Source organism: Macaca thibetana, chromosome 10 (genome assembly GCF_024542745.1).
Source record: "Macaca thibetana thibetana isolate TM-01 chromosome 10, ASM2454274v1, whole genome shotgun sequence".
NCBI classification, from domain to species: domain Eukaryota; kingdom Metazoa; phylum Chordata; class Mammalia; order Primates; family Cercopithecidae; genus Macaca; species Macaca thibetana.
In genome coordinates this window covers 86,716,542-86,735,907 of record NC_065587.1, presented here as the reverse complement: position 1 = coordinate 86,735,907, position 19,366 = coordinate 86,716,542, and the positions used below count along the sequence as shown (strand labels likewise).

The following is a 19,366-nucleotide window of genomic DNA, read 5'->3' as shown; positions in this document are numbered from 1 at the left end:
TCGTCCTTGCAGGTATTCGTCCCTACAAATGCAACGTCTGCAATAAAGCCTTCACCCAGCGCTGCTCTCTGGAGTCCCACCTGAAGAAGATCCACGGGGTGCAGCAGCAGTACGCCTATAAGCAGCGGCGGGACAAGCTCTATGTCTGCGAGGATTGCGGCTACACGGGCCCCACCCAGGAGGACCTGTACCTTCACGTGAACAGTGCTCACCCGGGCAGCTCGTTTCTCAAAAAGACATCGAAAAAACTGGCAGCCCTTTTGCAGGGCAAGCTGACGTCCACACACCAGGAGAATACCAGCCTGAGTGAGGAGGAGGAGAGGAAGTGAGGAGAAGGAAGGGGAGGACAGACGTTCACACTGCCACGTATGTCTACGTGGATTTTTGGTTTTCAGCGTCCCCCACCCCGCTGGCTCTTCTTAATTAGAAGTGACCAGTTCACCTCTGTGTCCTTTTGAAACATCAGCAGTAGGGTCCGTTCCAAGGTTATCAGTTACCGTAGTGACATCAGGCCCTGTAACCTGTGTCCTGTCTGGCGCAGTTGCTCGCATTCACCAAAGTTTGTTTTCAATGATCCTGATGGCCAAGAACACCGTGTGGGATTTTTTTTTTCCCCCCAAGGATTTTCACACATGGAAGGAGAGGTATTTCTTAGAGAGATCATCATTTTATGGTGCCTTGAAATAAAAATACTTCTACTTGAAATGCTGTTTAAGCAAGGAAAATGAATTTTGTTATTCTGAAAGAGTTTACAGAAACTATTTTAATAAATGAAATGTTCTTGTGAAGCTTTTAAAAGCAAAATGGAACATTGACCTACAGCTCTTTGTTCAGGGCTTATTGTGTGATGTTTAATTTCAGGTTATTGAGGTGGGGAGGTTGATTACTTTGTATTAGTTGTGTGGGTTTGAAGAAGCAGAACTTCCTCTCTTTTTTTTTTTGTTCTTGAGACAAGTTCTCACTCTGTTGCCCAGGCTGGAGTGCAGTGGAACGATCATGGCTCACTGCAGCTTTGACCTCCCAGGCTCAGGTAATCCTCCCACTTCAGCCTCCCAAGTAGCTGGGACTACAGGTGCATGCCACTATGCCCAGCTAATTTTTGTATTTTTTGTAGAGATGGAGTTTTGCTATGTAGTCCGGGCTGAGAAGCAAATCTTGAGTGTTGGGTGGAAGAACAAATGGCCAATTGGAAAAACGTGCACTGAGGGGCTGGCTCACGCAGGCTGGTGGGCAGAGATGCCTGGGGGTGGCATGGCAGGGAACTCAACTCTTGGGTCTCTTTTTATGGGCCTGGTCTCTTTTTCTGCAGAGGTCTTGAGTTTCTGCGGTTAGGATGCGCTGGCTGAAGGCTCTTCTCCCTCCCTTGAATGGGCTTTGGGGCCAACCCTGGAGAATGAGGAATGCTGGCTCCTCACTTACAGGCGGGATAACAATGCCAGGAGTTCCCTCAGGGTGCGTGACAGCCGAGTGCAGTACCTCTGCTACCTCCATCTCCTCACCTTGAAGGCCTGCGTCAGAGCCATGGGAGGCAAGACCCTGATAGGGTAAAATGTGCGCAGCTGGCCATGCGGGGCGGGGGAGGAGGTTTCCTCATCCTGTCTGCCTGGGGGGTATTTGCCTCAGGCTGGGAGCTGCTGCCTGAATTGAATAGGAAGTTCAGATCACCTATACCCCAATCACCTACGCCCCAGTCACCAACACCCTGATCATCTACATCCCTATCACAGATACTCCAATCACCTACACCCCATCACCTACACCCTGATCACCTACACCATGGTCACCAACACCCCATCACCTACATCCTGATCACCTACACCCTGGTCACCAACATCCCATCACGTACACCTCAATCACCTTGACCCCGATCACCTACACCCCATCACCTATACCCTGGTCACCTACACCCTGATGACCTACACCCCAATCACTTACACCACATCACCTACACCCTGATCACCAACACCCCATCACCTACACCTCTATCACCTTGACCCCAATCACCTACATCCCATCACCTACACCCCAATCACCTATAACCCATCACCTACACCACGATCATCTACACTCCATCACCTACACCCTGATCACCTATACCCCAATCACTTATACCCTAGTCACCTACACCCCGATGACCTACACCCCATCACCTATACCCTGTCGCACCCTGATCACCTACACCCCAATGACCTATACCCCATCACCTATACCCTATCACACCCTGATCACCTATACCCCAATCACTTATACCCTAGTCACCTACACCCCGATGACCTACACCCCATCACCTATACCCTATCACACCCTGATCACCTACACCCCGATGACCTACACCCCATCACCTATACCCTATCACACCCTGATCACCTATACCCCATCACCTACACCTCTATCACCTTGACCCCAATCACCTACATCCCATCACCTACACTCCGATCACCTATACCCCATCACCTACACCTCATCACCTACACCCCATCACTTACACCCCATCACCTATACCCCATCACACCCTGATCACCTACACCCTGATCACCAATACCCCATCACCTACACCTTGATCACCTTGACCCCCTTGACCCCCATCGCCTATACCCCATCACCTACACCTCAATCATCTACACCCATCACCTATACCCTCATCACCTACATCCCATCACCTATACCCCAATCACCTACACCCCAGTCACCAACACCCCATCACCTACATCCTGATCACCTACACCCTGATCACCTATATCCCATCACCTACACCTCGATCATCTACACTCCATCACCTACACCCCAATCACCTATACCCTGGTCACCTACACTCTGATGACCTATACCCCAATCACTTATACCCCATCACCTACACCCTGATCACCAACACCCCATCACCTACACCTCTATCACCTTGACCCCAATCACCTACATCCCATCACCTATACCCTGATGACCTACACCCAAATCACCTACACCCAAATCACCTACACCCCATCACCTACACCCTGATCACCTACACCCCATCACCTACACCTCATAACCCACAACCCATCACCTACACCCCATCACCTATACCCCATCACACCCTGATCACCTACACCCTGATCACCAACAACCCATCAGCTACACCTCGATCACCTTGACCCCCATCACCTATACCCCATCACCTATACCCTCATCACCTACACCCCATCACCTACACCCTGATCATCTACACCCCGGTCACCTACACCCCACCACCTATACCCCATCACTTACACCCTGATCACCTACACCCCAATCACCAACACCCCATCACCTACACCTTGATCACCTTGACCCCATCACCTACACCCCATCACCTACTCCTTGATCATCTATACCCCATTACCTATACCCCAGTCTTCTACACCCCATCACCTACATCCTGATCACCTATACCCCGATCATCTACACCCCATTGTCTTTTTTTGCCCACTCCCTGTCCCCTGGGCACCATCTGGGCCACTTCTTGGTCTAGGGAAACACCCAGATGAGGAGGCCCTTGTCTTATTTTCTCTCTCCCCGCTTCCTCCTCTCTTCCCTTTCCCCTCCCTCCTTTCCTTCCACCTTCTCTCCTCTCCCACACTGTGCGCCAGGCGTTATGCCAAGATCTGGACATTTTAAGTGTCATATCCTATAGCTTGAGTCAACATTTCTCTTTCAATTCAGTGCTTTTGTTCCAGAAGGAAAGGAAACAAACGCTTTTTGGGCAGTGAGCTAGGTAGCCCTCACTGGGCAGATGTTTTCTGGAAGAATCCTCAGAGCGCCCCTGGGGTCACATCCCTGTTTCCATGAGTAGATGAGGCAACTGCAGAGGCTGTCCTCTGGCGGTCAGAGGCAGAGGCCAGGAATCCTAAGTCTAGTCAGAACACCTCTGTTTTCCCCCTCTCTCCTCACCCTCCCTTCAAAAAAGAAAGCAAAGGCCTCAGGCTGGACTGGGACCATGCAGAGGCAGGTATGAGACCAGGGCTGACTAGGGGGTCCTCACCCCTCCAGTGTTTGAACTGGCAAGTTTCAGGGACCATGGGGCCCTGCCCTGCCTCATCTGACGTTCCGGGTTTCTGGGCTGAGGCTGTGGCACAAAACAGTCTAAATGGCCCCATTCAGGCATCAGCAGCAGCAGCAAGGGTTGAAGCTGGCACTCAAGTGTCACAGGTGCAGCCTCCCAGGACAGCCAGCGCTGAGGCTCAACCCTGACTCCAGAGGGCAGAGTACTAACATTGTGTTCTCTCTTAGTACCTGCTGCCTAGGAAGGCACCGCTGGAAGGCGGTTGATTTGCTTTCTCCTTGGTTATCTGGGTCATGTAGACACCAAAGTGAGCATTCTTAGAAGGGAATATCCAAATGACAGGCTGGGGCAGCTGGCCTGTGCCTGTTTTGCACAGGGAATTGTGAACCAGCTAACATTCTCTTTAGGGTCAGGTTTTTATTAAACAGAGCTCTTGGTTGCAAGGGACAGAAATCCAGTGTAAAACAAATTTAGCAGAAAAGGGAATGTAGTAGCTGAAAAGCCTAGGGTTGTTCCAGTTTCAGGGGTGGCCAGATCTGGTGCTTATGTGATGTCATCTTCTCCTACCTCCCTCTCCATCTTTTAGCTCAATTTCCCCCATAGTGACTTCTTTCTCAGGCAGGCGCAAATGGAGGCTGGATGGCCACCCACAGCTCTGGACTTCTGCCTCACAGTGCAGTCACTCAGTAGGAGGGTTTCTCTTTCAGGCTAAGATCTTGGGCAGATTTGGCTCTGGGACCCACCCTCAACTAATTACTGTGCCCTGGGAAATGTGCGGCTCTCTTATCCCAGGCCCAAGCCCCTCCCTCCCCTGAACTGAGTGGAGAGAGCCCAGGTCAGCTACACCCCTGGTCTGGGATCAGTGGGAAAGGGATTCTCCAGCAGAAAATCAGGACGCCATGGCCAGAAGAGGAAGTGGATGTTGGGTGGCTATGCTAGTTAAGATAAGGCATGGCTAGGCCGGGCGCGGTGGCTCACGCCTGTAATCCCAGCACTTTGGGAGGCCGAGGCGGGCGGATCACGAGGTCGGGAGATCGAGACCGTCCTGGCTAACACGGTGAAACCCCGTCTCTACTAAAAATACAAAAAATTAGCCGGGCGAGGTGGCGGGCGCCTGTAGTCCCAGCTACTCAGAGGCTGAGGCAGGAGAATGGCGTGAACCCGGGAGGTGGAGCTTGCAGTGAGCCGAGATTGCGCCACTGCACTCCAGTCTGGGCAACAAAGCGAGACTCCGTCTCAAAAAAAGAAAAAAAAAAAAAGATAAGGCATGGCTGGGCTGGGTGCAGTGGCTCACACCTGTAATCCCAGCACTTTGGGAGGCCAAGGCAGGAGGATCAGTTGAGGTCAGGAGTTTGAAACCAGGCTGACCAACATGGTGAAACCCCATCTCTACTAAAACTACAAAAATCGGCTGGGCGTGGTGGTGGCATGTGCCTGTAGTCCCAGCTACTCAGGAGGCTGAGGCACGAGAATCGCTTGAACCGGGGAGGCAGAGGTTGCAGTGAGCTGAGATGGTGCCACTGCACTCCAGCCTGGCGACAGAGCAAGACTCCATCTCTAAAACAAAACAAAACAAAAAACCAGATCAGGCATGGCTGCTGTAACAAAGATTCCCAACACACCTACGGCTTAAAGAAGAGAGAGTGTTGTTTCTCACGTAGTTGTTCTGGGTTGGGAGGTCTCCATGCCATCATTTGAGGGCCCAGAGTTTTTCCTTGTGATTATCTGCCACGCCCTAAGATAATGCCATCATATGCGTGGTAGAAACTGGGTTTCTGTGGGTCTCAGCTGATAGGAGAGTTGTCTTGAAGAAGCAAATCTTGAGTGTTGGGTGGAAGAACAAACAACGGATTGGGAAAACCTGCACTGAGGGTCTCACACAGGCTGGTGGGCAGAGACACCTGGGGGTGACTTGGCAGGGAGCTCAACAATTTGGGCTCTTCTTAAGGCGCTGGTCTCTCCTTTTTTAAATGTATTTTTAGTTCACCCAGAAGTCAATGCTGAGGCAAGGATTAAAGTTCAAGTGGATTGTTTAGGAAGCAATCCCAGAAAGTATCTGCAGGGGATTGGGGAGGTGTGACAGGAAGAAAAGTGCCCATGTGGGGAACAGAATCAAGGAAGTTACTGCTGTGGGTAACTGTGCTTAATCGCCCTGGGCCCTCTGGGAGGCAGTACAGCACACGTCTCCGAGTTATCCCGCTGCAGATGCGTAGGACACTGTCCGCAACTTTCCATCCATCATTGGTTGAAGGCTGCTGACATTAGGGCCCTTCCAACTTGCCCTGTGCACTGGCCAAGCATGCTTCCTGTGCCAGGAAAATCTCCGGAGGTTAGCTGTAAGCAACTTTCAGCACATAGACCTAAAAGCTGGCAAAACCCAGCGATGAGATGATGATTGTGTCTGGTACAGGTGTGGAAGGGTCACAGCCCCTACCTGAAGACACTGGCCTGGGTATGGCCCTTCCATTCCCATTCCATAGGGAGAATTTAGTCACATTAACTAGAGAGGTGGAGAAAAGCAGGCATCTCAGCCACAACACTTCTGTGCAGCAGAATGGGGATGGATTATGGTGGGCGACTGGATATTGGCAGTCAAAACCAACTGACATCCACTCTAGCCTTTTTTGCTCCCTCCTCCTCCCAACTCTATTTACCTGTCCTGCTCTCAGCCAGTTGCTTGGAAATCCAGCCAAAGTGCCCAAAATCATGACTTAGGGTTCTCAGGCTGGCAGCCCTGGAGCCTTGGGTCTGAAGGTGCTGGGGATGGAGACCCATGGGCTATAACTTGTACCGAGTCCACCCAGCACTATCTGCTTTAGGTTGGTGTTAGTTCAGCACCGTGCGGATATGCTGATGCTTGGGCTAGTCAGAAGTGCCTACTGGTCTTTCATTTTAGAGAAAGGGATCTGTTTTCAATCAATGTGATTTATTTTGTGAATGTCTTAAGTTGGGTCCTAGAAGCGGAGTCTGAGACGAGGATTCTGGGGTAAGTGATTTATTGAGGGAGGCTCTCAGGAGAAATCAAGAAGGAGGTGAGGGAAGTGAGGTACAGCAGAGGAAGGAACTCAGCAAAGATACAGGGTCGGCTGACGTCCAGCCTCGGCCTGATTCCCGGCACCTCTGGAGTATGAATGGCATGACTGAAGTTGTCCCACCTTGAGGCAAGGGGGCCCGTCATCAGCTATGGGCTATCCCTGGTCAGGGAAGGCATAACCACTGGGCATTTCCAGCAATAGCAATTGTGGGCTGTTTAGTAGTCAGTGCTCTGAGCAGCTGCATGCTGGCTCTCTAAAGGTCTCCAAGCAGGGGAAGAGAGAAATCACAGGGACAGATTCTTAGGGGTGAAAAAGACTGAGGTCCACAGAATCTGGCTACATCCCTCTGGAACATTTGCATTTTGATAAAGGACTTGCTTTTGGAGCTAAGGAGTGAATCACTTATTGCAAATTATGTGGCATTTTCAGAAGAAATACAATAATATATAAAAATGTACACAAAGGAAAGTCGTATCTGCAAATGAGTCCCTTATCTGCCAAGCCTCTACCTTTGTAATTAACCACTGTTATTAGCTCCTCTTGTAACTTTCCTGTTTCTTTAACCATATATAAGCAAACATGAATGTGTGTATTCTTGCTGTCCACTGTTTCTTCTTCTTTTAGCATTTTAATTAGCAGATAGCATACTATACATACTGTTTGGCACCTTACATTTTTCTTTTTTCTTTTTTTTAAATTTTAAATTTTAATTGTTGTGGGTACGTAGTAGGTATGTATACATTTTTCTTTTAATAGTACATCTAGTAGTTCTTTCCAAAATAGTACAAAAAAGTGTTCTCATACAAAAAAATTAGCCAGGCATGGTGGTGTGTACCTCTACTCCCAGCTACTCGGGAGGTTGAGGCAAGAGAATTGCTTGAACCTGGGAGGCAGAGGTTGCAGTGAGCCAAAATTGTGTCACTGCACTCCAGCCTGGGTGACAGAGTGGGACTCCATCTCAAAAAAAAAAAAAAAAAAAAAAAAAAGTGTTCCTATTCTTCTTTACAGCTATCTGGTATTGTATTATACGGATGTGCCATAATTTAGGCTATCAGTCTTCTATTGATAGGCAGTAACATTATTTCCAATGTTTTGCTACTATGGAGAAGGCTATAATGAGTAACTTTATATATATGTCATTTCATATAGGAGCAAATATATCTGTGGGATAAATTCCCAGAAATGCAATGGTTAGAGCTAACAATTTCATACAATTAAGGGTCATTTGTAGTTCCTTCTTCTGTGAACTGCCTTAATGCCCCTTTTTCCACTGGAGTGTTGGTGTTTTTCTCTGCCTAACTTCTAGGAGTTTTTTCAAAACATATCAGGAAGTTTGGCCTATTATGATGTAAGCTGCTGGTTTTTATAATGTTGATGGATATGGCCCAATTTACCCTACCCGGAGGTTGTACTGTTTGTGATGTGTGAGAGTACCCGTGACCTCACCACCCTGCCAGTGCTGTCTTGCCATGGTTTGGGATGTTTGCCAATCTGATATGGAAGAAATAGTTTTTCGGTGTAGTTTTATTTTATATTTTTGTTATATTTGAGAGAGAGTGAATGTTTTTTCATATGATTAACGGTCATTTGTACAGTCTACGTGTGTGGGACTGGTTCCAGGACCCCTACAGATACCAAAATCCACAGATGCTCAAGTCCCTGATATAAAATGGTGTAGTATTGGCTGGTTACTATGGCTCATACCTGTAATTCCAGCCCTTTGGGAGGCCAAGGCGGGCAGATCACTTGAGCTCAGGAGTTCAAGACCAGCCTGGGCAACGTGGGAAAACCCTACCTCTACCAAAACGACAAAAAATTTTCCAGGCTGGTGGCACAGGCCTGTAGTCCCAGCTACTCAGGAGGCTGAGGTGGGAGGATCACTTGAGCCTGGGAGACAGAGGTTGCAGTGAGCCGAGATCGCTCCACTATACTCCAGCCTGGGTGACAGAGTAAGACCCCATCTCAAAAAAAAAGAAAAAAAAAAAGGTGTAGTATTTGCATATAACCTACACACATCCTTTATATATGTGTGTGTATGTGTGTGTGTATCCATATATATATATGGATATATAACTTCTAGGAGTTTGGGGGATCTTTTCAAAATATATCAGGAAGTTTGGCCCATTATGATGTAAGTTGCTGGTTTTTATAATGTTGATAGATGTGACCCAATTATATATATATACACACACACATATATATACACACACATACACATATATACACATACACATATATACACACACACATACACACATATATGTGTGTGTTTTTAAAGATGAGGTCTCACTATGTGGCCCAGGCTTGTCTCAAACTCCTGAACTCAAGTGATCCTCTCACTCCATCCTCCCAAAGTGCTAGGATTACAGGCATAAGCCACTACACCCAGCCCTTCCATGTACTTTAAATCATCTCTAGATTACTTATAATACCTAATACTATGTAAATGCTATATAAATAGTAGTTATGCTTTATTGTTTTTTATTTATATTATTTTTATTAGTTTTTTTTTCCTTCTTTTTTTTTTATTTTTTGAGACAGGGTCTCGTTCTGTTGTCCAGGCTGGAGTATAGTGCCACAATCTCGGCTCACTGCCGCCTTGACCTCCCAGGCTCAGGTGATCTTCCTACCTCAGCCTCCTGAGAAGTTGGGACTACAGGCAGGCATGTGCCATTACGCCCTGTTAACATTTTGTATAGACAGGGTCTCACTATGTTTCCCAGGCTGGTCTCAAGCAGTCCTCTGACCTCGGCTTCCCAAAGTGCTAGGGTTACAGGCATGAGCCACTGCTCCTGGCCCCAAATATTTTCAACCTGTGGTTGGTTGAATCCACAATGTAGAACTCTTGGATACACAGGGCTGACTTTATAGTCCCGTTTTCTGTGAACTGCCTGCCTGAATGCCCATTTTCCCACTGGGTTTCTGCCTAGCTTGATCTTTTTTTTCCTGCCTAATATCCAGAAGTTTTTTGTTTCTTTGGTTTTTTTGTTTTTGTTTTGAGACAGAGTCTCACTCTGTCACCCAGGTTGGAGTGCAATGGCGTGGTCTTGGCTCACTGCAACCTCCGCCTCCCAGGTTCAAGCACTTCTCCTGCCTCAGCCTCCCAAGTAGCTGGGATTATAGGCACTCACCAGCACACCTGGCTAATTTTTGTATTTTTAGTAGAGACGGAGTTTCACCCTGTTAGCCAGGCTGGTCTCAAACTCCTGACCTCATGATCTGCCCGCCTCGGCCCCCCAAAGTACTGGGATTACAGGCGTGAGCCACCGCGCCTGGCCTGATTTTGCTCATTCTGTTTTGTTGTTGTTGTTGTTTTCATGACCAAGCAGAAGTTTTTGATTTTTATGTACTTTGAGTTGATCCATTTTTTCTTTCTTCCTTCCTTCCTTTCTTTTCTTTTCTTTTTTTTTTTTTCTCCAGTAGAGATGAGGTCTTGCTATGTTGCCCAGGTTGGTCTCGAACTCCTGAGCTGAAGCAGTCGATCTGCCTCGGCCTCCCAAAGTGCTGGGGTGACAGGTGTGAGCCACCGCACCCGGCCCATCTTTTTCTTTAATGGCTGCTGGAGACTGAGTCGTAGCTAGAAAGGCTTTCCTACTCCAAGGCGACATGAGAATGCTACGGGGCTTTTTTCTAGGACTTGAATGGCTTCATTTTACCATGTATAAATCTTTGATCCGCTTGGACTATTTCCTGGTGTATAGTGGGAGGTATGGATCCAACTTTATCATTTTCCAGATGGCTGACAAGAGATATTTTTTAGCAGGGAGCTGGTCCAAAACACACCAGAGAACACTTTCTTCAGGAAAAGGTCACATGCCTCAGCAGAAGGTGTTGCGAATTATAGTAAGGAGCAGTTTTCTTTAATTAGCAGTTTGCTTTAATTCATTTGTTCAACAAATATTTTTCAAGTGCCCACTGTGTGCTAGGTACTTTTCTAGATACTGAGGCTAGAAAAAATAGACAAAAGTTTCTGCCTTCAAGGAACTCACGTTCTCTTGGTGGGGGGTGTGGGTAGACAATAGAGAAGCAAGTAAATACACATTATGTTAGACACTATAGAGAAAAATTAAATGAGGTGTTCTGGGTACTAGGGCTGTGCAACTAAATGGGCCCAAACTTATGGATTCTGTGGGTCAAAGATTTGGACAGGGCCTGGCATAGGGGCACAGGAGCAGCTTTCCCTGCCCCACCATGGCTGGGACCTCAGCTGAAAGACTCAAAGGCCGGGTCCTGGGCTTCATCTGAAGGCCCGTTCTCTCGTGCACCTGGCAGTTCATGCTGGTGATTGGCTGGAGGCCTCGATTCCTCTCCCCACGGACCTCTCCTTATGGTTTCTCTCTGTGTGGGCTGGTTTGGGCGCCAAGGACATAGTAGGTTCCAAAGGAGAATGTTCTAAGAGGAAGAGTCAGGTGGAGGCTGTGTCACAGATCAAGAGCTGGCCTCAAAAGTCCGGCAGCATTGCTTCTGTCACAGTCTGCTTATTAGAAGCCAGTTACGAAAGGCTGGTCCATATTCATGGGGAGAGAAAGAAAACTCTCCTGGCCAGGTGTGGTGGCTCACGCCTGCAATCCCAGCACTTTGGGAGGCCGAGGCAGGTGGATGGCTTGAGGCCAGGATTCGAGACCAGCCTGGCCAACATGGTGAAACCCCATCTCTACTAAAAATACAAAACTTAGCTGGGTGTGGTGGCATGTGCCTGTAATCCCAGCTACTCAGAAGGCTGAGGCATGAGAATTGCTTGAACCAGAAGGTGGAGGTTGCAGTGAGCTGAGATTGCACCACTGCACTCCAGCCTGGGCAACAGAGCGAGACCCTGTCTCAAGAAAAGAAGAAAAAAAGAAAACTCTCTTGATGGGAGGAGTGGTTCTAGAAGAGCTTGTGAGAACATAGGTAACTGTAGCCATTGTTAGAAAATTTAATTTACCACGTAAGAGAAGGAGAGCTGGGATGAGGTGGAGGTGATGTTGATAGAGATTGGTGTCATTTTGTTTCAATTTTTTGATACAGGTCTTGGTCTGTTGCCCAGGCTGGAGTGCAGTGGTGCAAACATGGCTCACTGTAGCTTTGAACTTCTGGGCTCAGAGGATCCTCCTGCCTCAGCCTCCCGAGTGGCTAGAACTACAGCTATGCACCACATTGCCCAGTTAATTTGTATGTATTTTTGGAGAGATGGGGTCTTGATATATTGCCCAGACTGGTCTTGAATTCTTGGCCTCAGGCAATCCTCTTGCCACAGCCTCACAAAGTGCTGTGATTACAGTCGTGGGCTGCCGCGCCCAGCTGATGTCACTTTTGTTGTTGTTAGAACAACTCGGGAAAATAAAAATTCCTGTATATTGTTGGACAACATTGTTTCACACATACCTCAAATAGGCAATAAATAAATAAATAAACAAACAAACAAACAAACAGCAACTCCATAGACGAAAAAGGAAAACAAAGAAATCTTTTATCTTTGGCCCTCTTAACTATCTCATACAAACCAACTACTTATTAGTACAGCTAAGTACATACACAAAAACGTTACTGGAATGCTCGGAATAAGACTGTTTTTCTGTTGTCGTTTTTGCTTTTCTTACAAGGTTTTGTTTTTGTCCTTTGAGATTATAACAAACATGGTCACACCACAAGTGAAGTTAGAAGCAGGACAGAGAATGCTCTGAAGGCTGGTTTGGTCATCTGAGATCACTGAAAGTGGTTGACCCTAACAATATGTACAAAAATATAAAATGTAAATTAAAAAATACAGACAAATTTCCTTTTTAAAGTATTTTTAAGGAAAAAAGCAGAGTCTTGGGAAGTTTTGGTTCTTTTTTCCTCCCCTGTTGCAAATTCTCATGGTTTGGGTTGGGTAGTGGAGAGCACATGTCATCTGCGGGTGGCACTGCCCACAGTGGGCGGGTGGACAGGCCTCAATACACAAAGGTGACCATATGTAGATTCTGAGACGGGAAGTGGAGGGTGAATAGCTTACCCTCCTAACGTTTCCTTTCTTGCTGTCTAGTCATCCTCGTCGGTCTTCTGCTTTTTGGTATCGGCATCGTCATCCTCATCATCTTCAGCTGCCCACTTGCCCTAGCAGACTCAGCTTCCTCGTCTTCATCTCCATCCCCTTCCTCACCATCAATTTCTTCTTCCTCCTCCTTTTCCTCCCCACCTTCTTTCTCTTCCTCATCTACTTCATTGTCAGCCTCCAGCTCCCCATTTTCCTCATTAGCATTCCCATTAGCAGGGGCGTCTGTTCCATTTTCCTCCTCTTCTCCAACTTCCTTCTTCTCCTTTAAGTTCTTGGTGGTGATTTCGGAGCTGGTGTCTACGGCTGTGTCTGACATGGTGGGGCACCCCGGTGATCCGATGCGGGGGATTAAAAAGAAAGTGAGAGTTCAGGGACTCTGGCGATAAAGTGGCCGGAGTCCGCGGCGGCAAAGGTGGCTGCGGCGAGCAAGGAGCCAGACAAGGAACAATGTAAAGATGGCTTTTCAGAGCAGCCAGTGGGTGACGTCATTTTTTTTATACGGGAGTCAGGGACATGTGGCCAGAAAGGAGTGAAAGAGGAAGCCCTGTCGTTATGTGGGAAGCATTCCAGACAGAGGGAAGAGCAAAGTCAAAGGCCAGGCAGAAGTGGGAGTGTGCTTGACTTACCTGGAGAGTGTGAGGACTGGTGTAGCTTACGTGGAGTGGGAAGAGACGGGGAATGTGTGGATGAGATCAGAGCTGTTGCAGGGAACAGATTGCTGCTGTAGGCCATTTTGAAGACTTCAGCTTTTCCTCTGAACGGTCGAGTATTTTCAGCAGAGGAGTAACACGATCTCACTTATTTTTAACGGGCTTACTCTGGCTGCTGTGAAAACAGATTTGGGGGTAAGAGGCAAGTCTAGAAGTGGGGGATCAACTAGGAGGCCATTGCAAAGATAAAGGCAGAACACGATGAATGCTTGGACGAGGATGATAGTGGAGGAGGTGAGAAATGACCGGATGCTGGATGTGTCTGTTAAAATAGAGCTAACTGGATTTGCTCATGGATTGGGTGTGGGTTAATGGATAGACCATACATCTTATTTGTCTGGGGAAGTTCAGGTTTATATAATGAATTATACAGTCACTCTAGTACTGAGAAAAAGAGAGGAGCCAAGAATGACTCCAAAACCCGCATGGTGGCTCACACCAGGAATCCCAGCACTTTGGGAGGCCAAGGCAGGAGGATTACTGGAGGCCAGGAATTTGAGACCAGCCTGGGCAATATAGCAAGACCCCATCTCTACAAAATAGTTTTAAAATTAGCCAGGCACCTGGCACTAACCTGTAGTCCCAGCTACTTGGGAGGCTGAGGCTGTAGGATCGCTTGAGCCCTGGAGTTTGAGTCTAGCCTGGGCAACATATGAGACCCTGTCTCCTGGAAAAAAAAAAAAAAAAAAAAAAATAAAAGTGTTGTAAGCATCGTTACAAATATCGCCTGTTGCCAGGTGGTTTGCTGGCACAGCTTGAAAGCTGCTGAGGCCCACGGGCTGGCTTGTCCCTGCCGTGCAGCCCTAGATGGCTCTGCTTGGAAACATCGCCCCAAATGTGGTAGGCCACATTTGCATTTTGAGTTTTCTGTCCTCCCCTCACTGACAGCTGGCATTTGCCTTCTTGTCCCAGGCCTCTCCTCCTTTAATCCAGGGCTCACCAGGCTATGACTGCTTGATAACTGACTTATCGAGTATACCAGGATCATAGGTGAATGAGGGTCTGTCCTGTGACCGTCAGTCATGGCGTGGGCTACTTTGAAGGCTTTTTTTTTCTTCTTCATTTTCCCTGGATAATTGCTTGCTTGAAAGCAACTTTTAGATAAGTTGAGTGGAACTATAAAAATTATTTTGTTGGCCAGGCACAATGGCTCACGCCTGTAATCTCAGCACTTTGGGAGGCCGAGGCAGGCGGATCACGAGGTCAGGAGATCGAGACCATCCTGGCTAACACGGTGAAACCCTGTCCCTACTAAAAATACAAAAATTAGCCGGGCATGGTAGCAGGCTCCTGTAGTCCCAGCTACTTGGGAGGCTGAGGCAGGAGAATGGCGTGAATCCAGCAGGCGGAGCTTGCAGTGAGCCGAGATCACGCCACTGCACTCCAGCCTGGACGACAGAGCGAGACTCTGTCTCTTAAAAAATATATATATATAAAAATTATTTTGTTGTTGCATTAATTCAGTCATGCAGTTTTTGCTAGAGGCCCCATATAGTGTTAGCACCAGCTGGGGTTACAGAGATGGGCTGGTTAGTTCATTGGTACAACAAATACTATTTAATGGTTGTGAGCCTATGGATGAAACAGACAGACTCCCTGTCTGTTTCAAGTTTACATTCTAGAGTGAGAGGGTAAACAAGACAATAGGGACATCAGCAAAATATCAGGCATGCAGTGGCGCTGAGTGCCACAGAGAGACCATTAGGCAGAGAGGCAGCTGGAGGGTGCTGCAGTTGAAACAGGGCCATTCTGGGCAGCATGCAAACCTGGCGGTGGGCACGGGGCAGGGATCTGTCCCCAGCTTCAGAACCCACCAGTTGTGAATCAAGGCAGGTCCAGTGCTTCTCATCCCACTAGAAATAACTCCTGAATCCCTCTCCGTGGCCTGCAGCCAGGACAGTCTGGCCCCTGGCTACCCCCTGGCCTCGTCGCTTATCTCTCCTCTCTGCTGTTCAGCTCCCGCCACAGTGGCCTGTTTCTTTCCCCGCTGCTCCCACAGCACAGCCCTGACTCAGGGGCCTTTGCATGTCCCCTTAGCGCTGCAGGGCCCACTCTTTCCTCTGTCCTGGTCTCTGCTCAGCCGGTACACGGCCAGGCCTCCCAGCACCCCTCCCTTGTGTAGCCTCCTCCCACACGGGATCTCAGCCGGTACTTGCTTCAACTAACAGGACGTGGCAGGCGTGATGCCCTGACAATTCCAGGCCTAAGCCTTGACACAGCCTGGCAGCTTCTGCTTCTGAATTTCAGGAGCCCTGAGCTGTCATGTAAAGAAGTCTGGCTGCCTTGCTGGAAAGGTCACATGGACAGACCATGTGAGAGGCCACATAGGCCTCATGGAGAGAGAAAGGTGTTGAGACCACCTGGAGAGGGAGCCCAGTTGACTAAACACCCCCACTGAGCCCAACCCCCCAGCCCTCCCTGCCAGGACACCAAACATGTGAGTGAGGCTGTTCCAGCCTGGCCAAGCACCAGTAGACTGTTGCTGCAGAGAAAATCTGCATAGAATAAAAGAACCCCCGAGCTGAGCCCAGTTAGTCCACAGAATCATGAGAGATAAGCAAATGATTGTCATTTTGAATCACTTAGTCTTGAGGTGGCTTAGCATGCAGCAAGAGATGACCGGAACACCTTCCCTGGCCACCCAAACTCAAATTGCATTTTCTTTCCTCTGCTTTTCTTCTTCTTCTTCCTCTGCTTTTCTCCTCCTCCTCCTCCTCCTCCTTCCTCTTCTTTTTTTTTGAGACAGGATCTGGCTCTGTTGCCTAGGCTGGAGTGCAATGGTGCAATATTGGCTCACTGCAACCTCTACCTCCTAGGTTCAAACCATTCTCCTGCCTCACTCTCCCAAATAGTTGGGACTACAGGCGTCCGCCACCACACCCAGCTAATTTTTATAGTTTTAGTAGAGACAGGGTTTTGCCATGTTGGCCAGGCTGGTCTCGAACTCCTGACCTCAGGTGATCCATGTGCCTTGGCCTCCCAAAGTGCTAGGATTACAGGTGTGAGCCACCACACCTGGCCCCTGTGCTTTTCTTCACACTTAAAATCTCCTGACATTTGTACATGTATTTGTTTACTGTCCAGTCCTCCCACTGGTCTGTAATCTCGATGAGGTGGGGAATTGTGTTGAATTTGCTCACTTTCCTCCTGGAGCTCAAGACAGTGCCTAGACAAACACAGGCACTCAATAAATATTTGTAGAATGTATAAGTATCCATGGCAGGCGTGGTGGCTCACACCTATAATCTCAGCACTTTTGGAGGCCAAAGCGGGTGGATCATTTGAGCCCAGGAGTATGAGAACAGCCTGGGCAACATAGGGAGACCGTCTCTCTAAAATTAAAGAAAAAAAAAAAAAATAGGCCAGGCATGGTGGCTCACGCCTGTAATCCCAGCACTTTGGGAGACAGAGGCGGGCAGATCACAAGGTCAGGAGTTCGAGACCATCCTGCCTAACATGGTGAAACCCCATCTCTACTAAAAATACAAAAAAATTAGCCGGGTGTAGGGGCTGGCACCTGTAGTCCCAACTACTTGGGAGGCTGAGGCAGGAGAATGGTGTGAACCCGGGAGGCGGAGCTTGCAGTGAGCCGAGATCGCACCACTGCACTCCAGCCTTCCAGCCTGGGCAACAGAGCGAGACTCCATATCAAAAAAAAAAAAAAAAGTTCTAGACCACCCTGGCCAACAAAGTGAAACCCCATCTCTACTAAAAATACAAAAGATTAGCTGGGCATGGTGGCGCACGCCTGTAATCCCAGCTGGTTTGGGGAGGCTGAGACAGGAGAATCGCTTGAACTGGGGAGGCAGAGGTTGCAGTGAGCTGAAATCAACCCATTGCACTCCAGCCTGGGTGACAGAGCGAGACTTCATCTCAAAAAAGAGAAAAAATTTTAAATAATAAATAAATATCCAGTCTTCTAAGATCCAAACAGTCCTGCTTTTAGAATGACCCCTTTTCTCTGAGAAAGCAAAACAGAACAAAACACCCAATCGCCAGCTCATAAGGGCACACGCTGTTCTGCGAGATACATCCTGCAACTGGCCTCAGGCATGAAAATCCACACATTTTTCTTGAACTGTACCGTGGAAGATTGATTGGAAAACGAACTGATGAACATTTAAAAATAAACGACTTTAAACAAACTGAGTTCTATGTTTGGACAATCCCCTCTGTTCTGGGAGGAAGGGGTGAAGAGCGCCCAGGGTGGAGGGCCCTGCTCCAGCTGCCCCCGAGTCCCAGGGCCCCCTCCCTGCAGCCTTTGCCACCTACCAATTCCCCCTCAAGAGGCCTCCTGAGCTCTGGGAGTCCGGCCTTCTACGCAAAGGGGCAGATTTGTGTCGCCACCACCGTCCACACAGTTGCTATTTTGGTTCTCTCCCTTGTTCTGTCAGCCTGACATTTCCCCAGCCGATTCCAAGCCCAGTGTACCATTTTAGCTGACGTGGGTGAGCGTTTCGTGGGGACAGCAGATGGATGGAATGACAAATAGCAGGATGGTGGGGACAGCTGAGAAGTGCTTTTTCCTGTGTCGGATCTGTTGGCTGTGCACGTGCCCCAACGTAGTCTAGACACACTGTGGGGGCAGCGCGTGTGCCAGGGCCCAGCCGGCGCGCGGGCTCCCATTTCTTTCTTTGCTGCTAATCATGCCCATCCACACAGCCAATCAGCCAACTAGCCAGTTGTCTCGGTTTGAGCTCCACCAGAAGCAGACCCCAAGATAGTAGTTTCTTTGACCCAGGAAGCGTGAGGCAGTAGAGGGGAAGTGAGACCGGAAGAGAAGGAGGAGTGGTTATGAGCAGTCACTGCTGTGGACAGCCAGGGCTCAGTGCTGCTGGGTCTGGCCAGGTGACTGTGCAGAAACTGCCCCAGGGTTGTCCCGTGCTGGGCTATTCATCCACTAACTGCTTAAGTGTTGCCCCAGGGTGTTAACTCCATGGAACTTTGGCCTGACCTGCACCCAGACAAAACCCGCAGGCAGAAATTCTTAGGTTCTTAGTAAGAAGCCATCATCTGGAATAGCAAGTGCTGAAGGTATGGTCATTTGTAACACTGACCTGTGCGTCTGCCACATACCAGGCACTGAGTTAGACCAGCGGCAGAGGAAACATAAAATGGGAAGTTTAGGCCGGGCACCATGGCTCATGCATGTAATCCCAACACTTTGGAAGGCTGAGTTGAGTGGATCATTTGAGGTCAAAAGTTCGAGACCAGCCTGGGCAATATTGCAAGACCCCTGTCTCTACAAAAAATGTTAAAATCAGCCAGGCATAGTAGCACATGCCTACAGTCCCAGCTACATGGGAGGCTGAGGTGGGAGGATCACTAGCATCCAGGAGTTCGAGGCTGCAGTGAGCCATGTTGGCGCCATTGCACTCCAGCCTGGGCAACAGAGCAAGACACTATCTCAAAAAAATAAAATAATAATAATAATGATTGCCGGGCGCGGTGGCTCAAGCCTGTAATCCCAGCACTTTGGGAGGCCGAGACAGGCGGATCACGAGGTCAGGAGATCGAGACCATCCTGGCGAACATGGTGAAACCCCGTCTCTACTAAAAAAGTACAAAAAACTAGCTGGGCGAGGTGGCG

General features: G+C 48.6%; 2 protein-coding genes and 1 pseudogene across 8 annotated transcripts in view; 1 reads left to right on the top strand and 2 right to left on the bottom strand.

Annotated features, from left to right (window-relative positions):
- The window catches only part of OVOL2 (ovo like zinc finger 2), a 35,431-nt gene extending 34,726 nt beyond the window's left edge, over positions 1-705 (top strand). For all 3 annotated transcript variants that reach the window (XM_050745380.1, XM_050745379.1, XM_050745381.1), the window contains one exon: positions 13-705. In XM_050745380.1, coding sequence (XP_050601337.1) covers positions 13-329 — 317 coding nt within the window. In that variant the 3' untranslated portion in view covers positions 330-705. The remainder of the gene's footprint in view (positions 1-12) is intronic.
- The window catches only part of LOC126929204 (protein PET117 homolog, mitochondrial), a 549,430-nt gene that overhangs the window by 129,778 nt on the left and 400,286 nt on the right, over positions 1-19,366 (bottom strand). The window lies entirely within an intron of this gene.
- On the bottom strand, positions 12,787-14,432 carry LOC126929200 (prothymosin alpha-like; annotated as a pseudogene).